Here is a 13,330-nt window from a genome sequence, read left to right on the forward strand (position 1 = left end):
CGGTTTGCGAAGCCCATTCTGTACATTTCATGCTCAGAACTTCTACCAGGAGAAAGCAACACCGAATCTAAGCACCCCCATGACTCTGGATGCTGCTAGAATATATCTCTGGGGTCCAGGGCAAGCACGGCAGTTCTGTGCATTTTCTCCACCATCCTCAGCACATAACAGCCCTCATTGCTCTGCGGTGTTAGAGGAGAACCAGAACTGAACAGTGAACTGGTAAATACAGATTTTATTCGGAAATAAACCATTGCAATGGGGGGAAGAGTCCTCAATATAGACTGGGTTCAATTCCGAATACAACAATAAGAAGCGGGACTTTATAGCTGAGGACCAGGGTGGGGTCAGTGGGCAGAACATTACTAAGAGGAAACATCGGGGGGGTTGGGCTAAACTCGCCCAACAGGAGTCTTGCTGAAGGCAGGCCTGGGCCATGAGACGTCACCTGGAGGATGGTGGCGGGTAAGGAACTCCATCAGATGTGAAGGGTGATCAGACATGGAGAGTGGGGATTCTGGCTGAATGGACTTAGCAGGATTCTTGCTAAAACTGTACAGTGCAGAGATGAGCTCCGAAACCCAAAATCCAGGGCCTACTTCAAAATAGTTCAGAGGGGCCTGACTAGAGTTTGGTCAAGGAGACAGTCTTTGTCAGTCGGGAGGGAGGGAAAGAGAGAGAGAGAGACAGACATACATACAAATATATAAAATATGTTCATTATATATAAATAAATACACACACACCCTCAAATGGAGAATGTCTTTCCATGGTTTGATTCCCTGTCTTTCCAGGCTGCTCTTAATAGAGGATTTTGATGTTGCTCAATTGACCCCTCAGATTTTCGCATGAACCTGGCATCCTAGATAAACTTTGGGATGCTGTAGATGTGCGTTTGGCAGTACCCCGTCTGTTATTTGCCAATTACCATTCCGAAACGGGTGGAGAGGCATAACCGAAACTTTCTATGGATAGCATCTGCTCAGTCTCTCTCCCCTTCCCTTCACTCATCAGCTCCCTCCTCCCCACCTAGTTCTCATTCCTAATTTCAAAACCTTCCTTCCCAGCTCCTCTCTCTCCACACATAAACCTGCCCCCTTTCACACCAGCCAGCTCTCGGAAACCTTTCCGCTCCTGGGGGGAAGCCTGGGCGAATCCAGACCTCCTGCCCAGAAGTGGTTGACAATGTAGTGTTTTCATTCGAATGCAAATTTGTCTCTGGATAAGATTCAGGGAAAGTGCTTTTCCCCGCCTACTGTCTCCACCCCAGCTCTCCTTGTCTTTTGTGTTCTTGTAAATAAATGAGAGGCAACTGGCTTTCAATTTGAAGACACAGCTGCAGGGGGCTCTTAAAAGCGAGCTAGAGAGAGAGATGCTGAAGATTTGGAGCTGAGCATTAAAATCCAGAAAAGGGAGGTTTTTTCAGTCTTTTCATTTTCACTTGCTCTGATTCCTCTAGAAATGCTTTTTTTAAAAAAAAATAACACTGAAAGACCAAGTGTATTTATTCCAAAGTAATATTTCCCCCTCCTTTTTAACTTTTCTTGCCCCAAACGCAGAATCAACACAGCGGTAGCACAGAATAAACTCTAGGAAGTATGTTCATTCTTGATGTTCTCCAGATAAGTGTACAGCTTGGCCAGTTTTGGTGGTAGAAACCGTATCCAGTGAAATGACCGTGGGGGGGGGGGGGGATTTAATGCCTGAATTTCTCATTAAAACTAATAGATCCTGATTGCCATCAAGCTCACGGTGGCCTTTTAAAATCCTTAAGTGACTAATGCGATGCCCCTGCAATGCCAGAAGCAGCCACGTAAGCAGAACACTGTCCCCCTTGCCAGCCGGCCTTTGCTAGTTGGGGGTCTCTTTCCGCCCGAGAAACACCTGCCGAGAGCCGGCGGGCGTCCGCGCCCGGATCCCACGCGCCGTTGCGCGCTCGGGCGGCGGGGCGCCCGCTCCCCCCTCGCGGGCCGGGCGGGGCCCGAGCTTCCCCCGCTAAGCGCGTGTTCTCTGCTCTCCCGCGCACAGGGCGCCACGAGCCGCGCGGGGCACCTGCCGGGGCCCGAGCCCGCGCCGCCGCCGCCGCCGCCGCGGGAGCCGTTCGCGCCCAGCCTGGGCAGCGCCTTCCACCTGCCGGACGCGCCGCCCGCCGCCGCCGCCGCCGCCGCGCTCTACTACTCGAGCTCCACGCTGCCCGCGCCGCCGCGCGGGGGCTCCCCGCTGGCCGCCCCGCAGGGCGGCTCGCCCACCAAGCTGCAGCGCGGCGGCTCGGCCCCCGAGGGCGCCGCCTACGCCGCCCCGCGCGGCTCCTCGCCCAAGCAGTCGCCCAGCCGCCTGGCCAAGTCCTACAGCACCAGCTCGCCCATCAACATCGTCGTGTCCTCGGCCGGCCTCTCCCCGATCCGCGTGACCTCGCCCCCCACCGTGCAGTCCACCATCTCCTCCTCGCCCATCCACCAGCTGAGCTCCACCATCGGCACGTACGCCACCCTGTCGCCCACCAAGCGCCTGGTCCACGCGTCCGACCAGTACGGCAAGCACTCGCAGGAGCTGTATGCCACCGCCACCCTCCAGAGGCCGGGCAGCCTGGCAGGTAAAGGGCTCGCAGCCGCCCTCCCGCCCCGGGCGGGCTGGCTGCCGGGCAGGGTGGAGAAAGACTCCAGCTGGGCGGGTCTGTGGGCCGGGGCCTCGCAGCCGCAGGGGGTCCCTAGGCTATGGGAGTTTCAAAACTAAAATATGTCACTTGTTTTCTTTAAAGTCATGCAACCTCTCAAACTCTAAGTCTTCCCCCATCCGAAGATTTAAACCTTCGTAAAATTAAGTCAGATTTAACGAAGTATCCCATAGACCTGTTGATTGTATCCAGAAAAAGACCAAAGCAAGTGTATTTCTGTGATTACCTGTAGTTGTCTACACTTAGTTGTAGAAGAAAGTAATGGGTTTTCCCCAAAGGAGACGTTCAAGTGACAGATTTCAATAGCAGTGAAACAAGTAACTAATGATAAATTTTGTGAAATGTTACTACTTTGTTGTACCTGGTATTTATTGTGTTTTGTCTAAATTTAGTCACTGGGAAAAGTAAAGGACCCCCCCACACCTGTCATTGGATTTACAGAGATTCCAACAGTGGGGGAAAAGTAACAATATTGAAGTCCCTTGAACTTGTTGCCTGTTTATTATAGGGACAGAGGGGCTGGGCTGGACTAGGGTTGGGAGAAGAAACCTGCTTTTCTCTGCAGATACAGAGGAGGTGACATGTCTGTGTTTGGTCACTTTGTCCATCAAACAACAAGTCCAAGCTGGTGACTCTGCTCATAGTACCATATGTTCAGCTAAACAAGACACAATGATTGAAAGACTAATGTGTTGTCTCCTAAAACACCTGAGAACTAACCCGGATTTACTGGCAACTCTTTTCTTCTTATGGAAATATTAGGTCACTCTAGTAACAGGTGCCACTCTCATAGGTTTCCTTTCTTGACATAAATAGTTGACTGTGAAGATAAATAGGATAAAAGAGGAACTTGTTGCATACACGAGGCAGGTGTCCAAGGGCGTCTTTCATTCCCCAGTGTAAATTGCTGGAGAGGACTGCCTGACATAACAGGGTGCAGGCTGGAATTCACTGCACCCAAATTCTGCTAGGTATGTTTACTGAAATGAAAATAGTTTTCTCTCTCACTCACTCCTCTCTATAGAATTTTGGAGGTAGACCGTTATTAATGCTAATCAAGTACCAGGACCAAAAGGTCTGTATGGCAGGCACTGAGAGGCACTCTGGTTGGAAGAGAGCGCTAGGAGACATGTATGGAAACTTTGTTTTATAAGTTTACAAATTACTAGATCATGTCAAAGAGTGGGGAACTGGCAGAGCTTTTGGGAGACTAAGGCACCATGACACTCTTCCTGGCCACCACAGAGAAGTGGAAACTGAGACCCAAAGAGTCCAGGTGACTTGCTAAAGGTCCTTTTATTACGTACACAGACCTGGGGAAAGAACCAGAGGTCTTAGCTTCCAGCTCTGTCCCACTGGTTGTACCTGTTATACTTGTACATGTTCCAACTGAGTCATTTTAGTAACAGTAGAGTGTGGTCCGGTGGAGAGGTTGGGGGTATGCCAGTGGTGCAGGGATGGAGCCCCATAGCTCCTTATATCATTGAATTTAGGAAGCCACTGTGAAAGTAAGCATGTTGTGATACCTGCTCCCACTCTAGTATCTAGAGTGTATGTTTCTGAGGTTTGATGTGTGTGTTGGGGGAGGCCTGGGGGGTATAAAAGGTTTTGGCCAGAAAGAGAACTGCAGTTGGTCAGCACAATCCCTTGTGCCTCTACTTCCCTCCCCGTTTCCATCTATTCCTCTCATTCTCTGACCATATTTCATTTTTGCTACCTGGTGGGGGGGGAGGGGAATCAACTTACCAATTAACAATTTTAATTTTAGAGCTACACTGAACACTTTTAATGCTTGAATTACTTTGTTTAAAATGCATGCTTTTAGATGTTCATTTAAAGATTCTTTTCATGCAAACTGCTGGCGATTTTTGGTTTAAAATTACAAGGCATGGCAAAAGTAGACTGTTTATATAGAAAACAACACAATAATAAATAGTAGTACAAGAATAAACTGGTTTTTGTACTCACAACTGTCAACCTCCATTTGCCCCACCTTGTATTTTATAACTCCACATAAATACTCAGGTTGCACAAGATCATATGCCCCATTTAGAAATTAGAAAACTATGGCCCAGGAGAGGTGCGGGGACAGACTCTAACGAGAGGTCAGGAATATTGGAGCTTTTGGACTCCATGTCTAAATCTGGGTGCCTGATACCATTCCAGGTGTTGTAAACTTTGGAGCCACCTAGTTTGCTAATTGAAAGTACCATTAAAGTCAAGACCAAAAAATAGCTTTTGGATTTTCAAGGTTGTGATTTTGGAGATTTGTCACTGATAAGTAGGATGTGTGAATATGGGCTGATAGTGACTTTCACTTTTGAATGAATGAATTAATTCAATAATTATTTATTAAGCACCTCTGATTTACTGGCAGTGATTTAGAGCTTAGGGACACAGTAGTGATCAATATCAACCAATACCTCTGGCCTCGTTTCAAAGACAGAAAACCATCAACGTAAATATTTTTGATGGAGTGGCCAGGGAAAGCCCTAATTGGAAGGTAACTTTGGAGTCAGTCATGAAGGAAGACAGGGAGCTGGCTGTATGAATATCTAGGGGAAGGGCATTCTGAACAGAAGGAACAGAAGTGCAAGGCTGGTGAATAGAGATGTGTCTGATATCTTTGCAGAACAGCCAGAAGACCATTGGGGGGTGGAGAGGAGAGAAGGAGGGCAGAGAAATGGCATGAGGTCAGTGAAGTCACCAGCAAGGGAGGGTCTTGTATGTCTTGATGAGGACTTGGGGATGTTAGCTGTGCCGTGGGAGCCATTGAAGATTTCAGCAGAGGAGGGGCATAATCTGACTTAGTTTATAACAGTGTCACCCTGGGTGCTCTGTGGAGAATACATTGTAGGGGGTCAAGGGCAAAAGCATGAATACCAGCTGGGAGGTTATTGCAGTAATCTAAGCAAGAGATGATTATGGCGTGGGCCAGGATGGTAGCATTGAAGGTTATGAACAGTAGTGCAATTCTGGATGTATATATATGGTAGAGCCGACTGGATTCTGTCATGAGCTAGGTGATGATGAGAAGAGAAAGGGGACACAAGGCTGCCACTGACCCAACAACCAGAAGAATAGAGTCATCACCAACCGAGGTGGGCTGTGCTGCAGAGGGATCTGGTCAGGTTTGGGGACAGTGTTGGTAAATAATAAGATCTTGGTTTTGGACATGGGATATCTGTCAATCAGAATCAAAATGCACACGTGAAGTAGACAGTTGGGTATGCAAGTCAGTTCAGGGGCGACTCTCAAGCTGGAGATAAAAAGTAGGGAATGGAGTCATCCTCAGGTAGATGGTATTTAAGACCATGAGTTTAGAAGAAATTACCTAGGAAGGAAGGAAGCAAAGAAGAGGTCCAAGGACTGAGCTCTGATGCCTCCCACAAAAGTAGAGGTCTGGGAGTTGAGAAGAAACCAACAAATGAAAGAGAGAAGCTGGAAGCATAGGTCAGTATCATTTTTTAGAAGCCAAGAGAACAGCTTGTCTCAAGGTAGATCTATAAACTAAACTATAGAGTTAAAAAGTCAAGACAAAGGAAAACCGTTCGATGACATTGGTTTAGTAGAGTGTACTCATTGGTGACTTTGAAAAAGTAGTTTCAGTGAAGGGTAGTGGGAAAATCTTACCGGAAGGGGAGGGGGGTCCAAGAGACAGTGGCAGGAGAAAAACCAGGGACCAAAACCTGCATTATGTTTTCAAGAAGTGGTTCTTGTTTGGCTGCAAATACTTCCAAAAATGTAGACGCTCTATGTGAGGATTTTAGATCATCAGTTGTGTGGGCACCTGGTAAGGAACACACGTCCACATGTTCCATTAGATCTCCCGATGGCCTAGCTTCCTAAAGCCCTCCCAGAGGTCTGAGTCCCACCTCTCTGGGAAAACACCACACTTCAGATTAAACCTGGAACAGTATAATTTGTCAGCTGTTAAGTCATCAGAGTCCAAAGTTCTCTTAGAATGTTTTTTCTTTCTGTCATCTTTTTAATTCCATGTCTTTTCATGCTATAGTGGTGCCTGAGTGGAAACCCAGCTCTGCCTTGTCAGAGGGCCCTAACCTTAGGTGAATTACCTGCCTGCTTGAAAGTGTTCCTTCATCTAGGTTTTCACAATAATATTTATCTACCATCATAAGTTCTGACATAAATAAGGAAAGGTATATAAAATACTAGGGCACTGGCCAGCTCAATAAAAGATAACTCGTGTTACTTGATAATACTTACCACAATAACTTGGATGTGCGAGGAAGAAGTCATTTGTTTTTGCTTCAGATACAAAGCATGTCTTTTGAGTCCCAAAACATGCCACTGTCTGTGTCGGGCATACAAAGATGAGTGAGGGATAACCCTTGCCCTCAAGAGACCTAGCTGGTGAAGGGTATAAGAATGGACAGTTTGAAGCCCAGTGCTGGGTGAGGCAGGTTGATTACTATGGGAGCATGCCAGAGGGGCATGTTACAGTGGGGATCAGATGTGTGCTGTGAATGCCTTCTTAATGCCCTGGCTCCAGAGCTAAGCAGTATAGATGGAACTAGTAAGAAAAGGTAGCTGGAACAAAGTCAAAGAGTAGAGAAGGGGTGTGGTGAGGGCTGCGGGGTGGGTAGAGATAGATGATCAGCAGATCAGGCTTTCTTGAGCCAGAAATGAGTGGTGGAGGCAGGGGTGGAGATGAGTGGTAAAGGGCTTGTAGTTTCATCCCTCCAGCAGTGGGCTGACCAGATCAGACTGGCAAGCTAGAAACTTGGGGCCTGTGTTGGGGGAAGGGCGTTTCAATGAAAAAAATAGTCAGGGAAACAGATATAGTTATTAAAATTTCACCCACTTCTTTTGAAATGTAACATTCAAAAGTAATCACTCATAAATAGTACAGGAAGAAGGCTAGATAAATGACATAAGTAGTTTTAACATTTTTCTCCTGACAAATAGGTTGCTTGATTTTATTTTGTATAATTTAAAAGTTAAATGTACTCATTTTGTTCGTGATGAATAAAATTAGGGTAAAAAAAAACATATTGTGATATAAAGCTTTTGCAAATGCCAGGCATTGTGCCAGCCACTTTGCAAACTGTATCTCATGTTGTCTCCCGCAACTTAATGAGTTAGGTACAATTTTCACTCCCTTTCTACAGATTCAAAAACTGAGGCTTATCAGTGATAAGTTTTCTTGCCCAAAGTAACGTGGCTGGAAATGTCAGAGATGTGATTTGAATCTAGATTACTCTGAGTCCATCTTCTCTGTACTCTTAAGTATATATGATATGTGGTAGAGGTAGCATATTTTGTGTTATTGAAGAAAACTACAAAGAATATAAAAATGCACTATAAGTTTTCAAGTTTTGTAAATGACCAGTGATTTTACAGAAAGCAAAAGTGCCTCAAAAACTTGTGATCATTCCGTTGAACTTTACAGTGCCAACTTTGGTTCACTTTTGTAAGGAAAATAACATGATCCTTTCATCTGGTTGAGAGCAAAATTAATCCTGTTAAAAACAGAAATCTGAATTGTAAATATGCATTAAAGTTAAGTCAAACATCATGAGCACATTTTGAGGCAAATATGAAATGGATTAAATGTAGATTCTTAACCAACAATTGCAAAAAAAAAAATTGGCCTAATATGGAGAGGAATTTAGTCAAGGCATGTCCACCTTGTACCCCCGCCAGATGGACATAAAACTCAATATTTTTAGTGGATCACATACTATAAACCCCAAATTTCACATATTTGGAGATTTCAGATCCATTTCCTGACTCACTAATACTTCCAGGTGCACCTGTTATAGGAAAGAAAAAGAAAAAAGCTTAATCCTAGATAAAAGCTTTGCGATCTCTGCTGGCAGGTTCTCAAAGGAAACATGAGGTCTCCTCAGATAATGAGCCCGTCTGTTTCACACACAGCACTTGAGATGTGGTCAGAATGCAACGTGATACCTGGCTGCCGCTCCTTTTTCAAATTGTATTTCCTGAAGGGGATCTTTACCTGCAGGGGACAAACATTTGACCAGTTCTAGTGAACCTCCTGCCCACCCATAAGTAAAAAATAAAATAAAATAAAATAAAATAAAATAAAATAAAATAAAATAAAATAAAATAAAATAAAATAAAATAATCATAGTTTAGATTTACTAGTTAGAATGTGATCAGCCAGTGAAATCAATCAACACTTTATTTTTCTTTCAAAGATTGTTAAAGCTGACTCTCCACTGGAATTGCCTGGTTTTCTAGCTAGACCCCTCCCCCAACCTCTGCAGCTCTATGACATTCCTCCCTGGCTGTGCCCCTCAGCCCCAGCCCCCTCCTCAGATGATCTTGGCCTGGGAGCCCGGCCCAGGCCATCTTCTCCATCAGTAAGCTTGACAAGTGCAGGTCTGACCCTTTCCTGCTTCCACCATCAAAGGCTTCAGCCTTTTGCCCCTAGAATTTTGGGACCCCACTTCATCGCAGAGAAGCCTCCTCCGAGTTGTCCCATGGAAGCCCCCTGTCTCCAGGAAGGTGGACATTGAAACCTCTTCAGCACACCTCCTCTGCGCCTGCTGACCCTTGTCTAACAGCCTCCATCTGCTTAGCGATGCAGAACCCCCAGAAAAGTCCACAAGGCTTTCCTCTGACAGCCACTTTATGCAGCGTCTCATCCCACTTACGCTGGTATCTGATTTCTGTCCAGTTGTGTTTGGGTCAGACTGCAGCAGCGAAAGGCTGTTTTAACATCCCGCTACTGTAAGCTGGTGACTGCTTCTGAAAGTCAGTATCTGGGATGCTAGGTGGCCCCAAAGGCCTTCCTGATGTCTTCCTTTTATGTTGATTCACAGAAATTAATACCTCCCCTTCCCTGCCTACCACATGGCAGCCTTGCTCGTTGAAATGAGGTTTACGGGTTTCTGTTTTGTTCTGTTTTTTTTGGTAGGAATATGGCATCTTTATGTAGAATTCTATCAAAGCTTCTGCACTGTTACTGATACATGATTTTGATCATGTTTAACTAGGACATGTAAATTTAAAAATGATACTGTGTCTTGGACAAGAGTTCAAGATGGCATGCTCTGACCACTCATTTGTCTCCCCTATATCTCAGAACCCCTGAAAAATAACATGCAGAATTACAATAGAGAATGACATTATAGAAGAGACAAGAACACAGAGGCCAGGGGGTAGGAGTCACCAACAAGCAAACCTTTTTAGGAATTTTCTAGAAAGCAAAGCAGATAGAACTGATAAGCAATTAAAAATTCCAAAGTTTCTCCCAAGAATCTGCTCTGTCAGCACAGCAGAGGTGGCCTGGTGGTCTTTGATGAGTTCTTGGACCGGGCCCCAGGGTCAGAGTTGAGCTGAGGGGTTGGGGAGAGAGGAGAGGCCTGAAGATGAAGGGATCCATTGAAAGTCAGGGCTTGAGGCATTTCTGAGTTGGCTGCCGCCTCCCACTCACGTCCCCTGTCACCTACCAAGCTGTGGCCACGTAGCCCGTGCCTACTCTAAGGTGAGGAACAGGAGTGGGCATTGAAGACACGGAACAAACTGCCTGAGAAACTAGACTTTGGTTATAGCTGCCCGTGGCCTAGATATGATTTATTTCATACAGGTCTGTGGGGCAACGAGCTGGCAGGGGGCTCAGAACTGCCCCCGACCTGCTCTTTCTGAAGACAAGTGCCAGCCTGGGTGCCTTACCCTCCAAACTCTTACGTAATGGGAAACAGTTCTACAGTGTTCAGAAATGGGAAACTCTTCTGTTTAGACTGTAGACCAAGAGGCTGCCGCTGGGTTTTTCTTTCTCAAATATAATAAATTATCAAGGATTACTGAGGAATTGGGGAGAATTAGAAGCATTAAAAAATGGAAAAATGAACAGTCAGCAGAAACAGAAATAATTTACAGGCTAAAAGAGATGAAAAGAAACAAGCAGTAACTTCAGGTGAAGTACTAAGAAGGATTTAAGAAGATCTTGTGTTTATTAAGTGAGAACTGGAGAATATGTGAAAGGATCAGAGATCAAGAAAATCTTTCTAGGCCACAAAAATAGAGCTACCCAAATTAATGATTTGATAGAAGGACTGAAAGATAGCCAAGGAAATCACTGGGAAAGGAGAACATAAAAGAGGGAAGACAGAAATCAGCAGAATAATTCAGTAAGAGCCTTGAAGGCCAAATCCAGGACATCGAAGGTATTACTAGAGTCTCAGAAAGAGACTGGGGAGAGGCGAGTTACCAGTGAAGTAACAGAGGAAAATTCCTCAGAGCTGACAGACCTGTGCCCTCATAGGAAACACCCTATGTTTGGAATAAAAAATAATTCATAGTCTTCATCATGAAATTTTAAAGCACCCACATAAAAAGACCCCAGTGCCCTTGGGGAGAAATAAGACGCCACCTGACTTGCAGTAGTGATGCTGGATGCTAAGAACAGCCCAGTGATGCTCTCAGAGTTCTGGGGTAACATCATTTTCAACCTACATATTTTAGGTTGAAACATGTAGCCAAATTGTCCATCATCATAAAGCGAGGACCAAATATGTTCAGACTTGCAAGAATTCATAAAATATATCTCCTTTGTACCCTTCCCTAGAAAGTTACAGCACTTGAGGACGCATTCCGGCTGAGGGCATAAAACTAGAGAAATATGGTACCCAGAAAATAATGGACAACTAGAATGACGTCCCAAGGCAATGAAGAGAAGTCTCAGAAGGGGGGAAAGTGGATAGCTGGGCAGCGGGCTAGCAAGCGAGGAAAGATGGGACTCAACACAAAAACCCCATACTTATGTAGGCATAAGTCCCAAAGGATCTAGGTCATTTCAGTATCTAAGGACGGAACAATTAAATGAGTAAGAACAATGAAATTAATTGTAAATGAAGAAGAAAGAATCGTGTTGCGTTCCATTGAATTCCACAAATACAAGAGGCTGTGATTACGAGCATGGACTTAGGGGCTAAACAGACATGGGTACATATTCTTGGTTCCATTACTTACTGGACACACACCTGTAAACAACAGAGGCCAAAGCTCCTGTTTTCTTGGAGGTAGTGATCTGATTCAGATAAGATACTTAGGTCCTGAGAAGAGTCACAGGGAGAAAGACTAAGGGAAGTAGGGCTGTCAGAGGGATGGGGGGGCCAAGAAGCTCTGGATGATAAAGAGTCAATTGAGCAGGGACCTGAAGCAAAGAGGGAGGGAGCCATGTGCGAATCTGGGGAAGAATGCCCCAGGCAGAGGGAACAGCTAGTGCAGGGGTCCTGAGGTGAAGTCATTCTTGGCCTGTTTGGGGAGCAAAATGGGGCTTCTCTGAGATAGTTTGTATATGTTACAGTGCAGATAACAATATACAGAGTCATTACAAAGATCATATGAGACTGAGATCATGTCTACCAATTATTTATTATTGTGTCCACACATTAAAAGCAATAAATTATAACTGCTGTTACCATGGAGACTCATAATGTAAGCCAAGATCTGTTGGGAATTCAGGTAAGATAGAAGTAATGAGGGGAGGGGGTTTTGCTTGATTGGAGGGAGGTTGGGAGTGACATCAGTTCAGAAGCAGCTTGTGATACTGTGTAGTTAGGAAATGAGCTAATGAGAGAAGACAAAGGGCTGTGGGAGGCACATCCAGGCAGGAGACCCAGGAAGGGGTTCTGGACAAGCAGCATTTGAGGTTAGGTTTAACCAAGTACAACTGTGACATGTGCAAATGTGAGAAGAGGGTTAGCTTGGGAGGGACCTGTTCCCTAGAAGTTACGAATCAGTGTCCAGTGGTGCCATGAGTCCTGGTAGGTTCAGGGCAGAGACTGGGGCTTTGGGGATGTGCATGAGATTAAGTCTGCATGTGGTCTGAGGGTTGCTCTCCTGAACTGACTTGAGGGGGTGTGACCACATTCAGGAGGCACTGCAGAAATAGTAAAGGTTTTCCTGAGTAGAGATTTTTAACCATTTAAAAAAGGGGGGGGGGCATTGAGCTTTTTCTTTGAAAGAATTCTCTAGAAGGCCTCTAAGCTTCTTTTCACTTGGGGTTAGAATCCCATTGTATGTAGAAGAATATCTGAAACATTAGAGATCGGAGGCAAGATGAGAGTGTGTGAGAAGAAATTAACGGGACTAGTTCTGGGTCCCCGTAAATGGACCACCTCACAGGCTATTATTCCCTTTTCCCTCGCTGAGAAACCGGCCAGGAATGTGCAGCCCATTGATTTGCTGGCACTGAACTCTGAGAATCTGTTGTCTTTAGTGCTGCAGGTGAAACAGATGAGTGGTAGGAACAGGAGTCTACGGGAAACTGTCTTTAGATGTAATATCGAATCAGAGAAGGAAATGATAGGATGGGAAGAGACAGACACAGAGACATGCAACCCTGTGTTTCTTGGCCACCTGGACTGTGCCTTCCTAGCTGGGTCCTCAGCACCTCTCAAAGGGGAAAGTCTGCCTGATGTCTGACCCCACAGTATGGGTTTCTCCCACTCTTCAGGCTCCTTGCCTCTGAACTTAAAGTCAATAGAGTGTTGAGGTTCAATATCCTTGGGTCTCTTGTCGGTGCTTATGCATTTTAGGTCACAGTGTTAGTTAATTTGGGCAAACAGGCCTCTTTGGTAGCTACTCACTTTAAATGTTAACATCAGTTCCATGATTATAGTTAATTAGTATTTCTGCCATAATTATGAGACTTTTCAA

The 13,330-nt window shown here is 45.3% G+C and overlaps 1 protein-coding gene across 2 annotated transcripts in view; it reads left to right on the top strand.

Moving 5' to 3' along the window:
• CTNND2 (catenin delta 2) overlaps nucleotides 1-13,330 on the top strand; it is a 688,599-nt gene that overhangs the window by 395,493 nt on the left and 279,776 nt on the right. Inside the window, exon 7 of one of the 2 annotated variants that reach the window (XM_087815345.1) lies at nucleotides 2,029-2,593. The exons of the other annotated variant lie outside the window; for it this stretch is intronic. Within the exon in view, the coding sequence (XP_087671471.1) occupies nucleotides 2,029-2,593 (565 nt within the window). The remainder of the gene's footprint in view (nucleotides 1-2,028; nucleotides 2,594-13,330) is intronic. 2 annotated transcript variants of the gene reach the window in all.

Source organism: Miniopterus natalensis, chromosome 3, assembly GCF_054644295.1.
Source record: "Miniopterus natalensis isolate mMinNat1 chromosome 3, mMinNat1.hap1, whole genome shotgun sequence".
Taxonomy (NCBI): Eukaryota; Metazoa; Chordata; class Mammalia; order Chiroptera; family Miniopteridae; genus Miniopterus; species Miniopterus natalensis.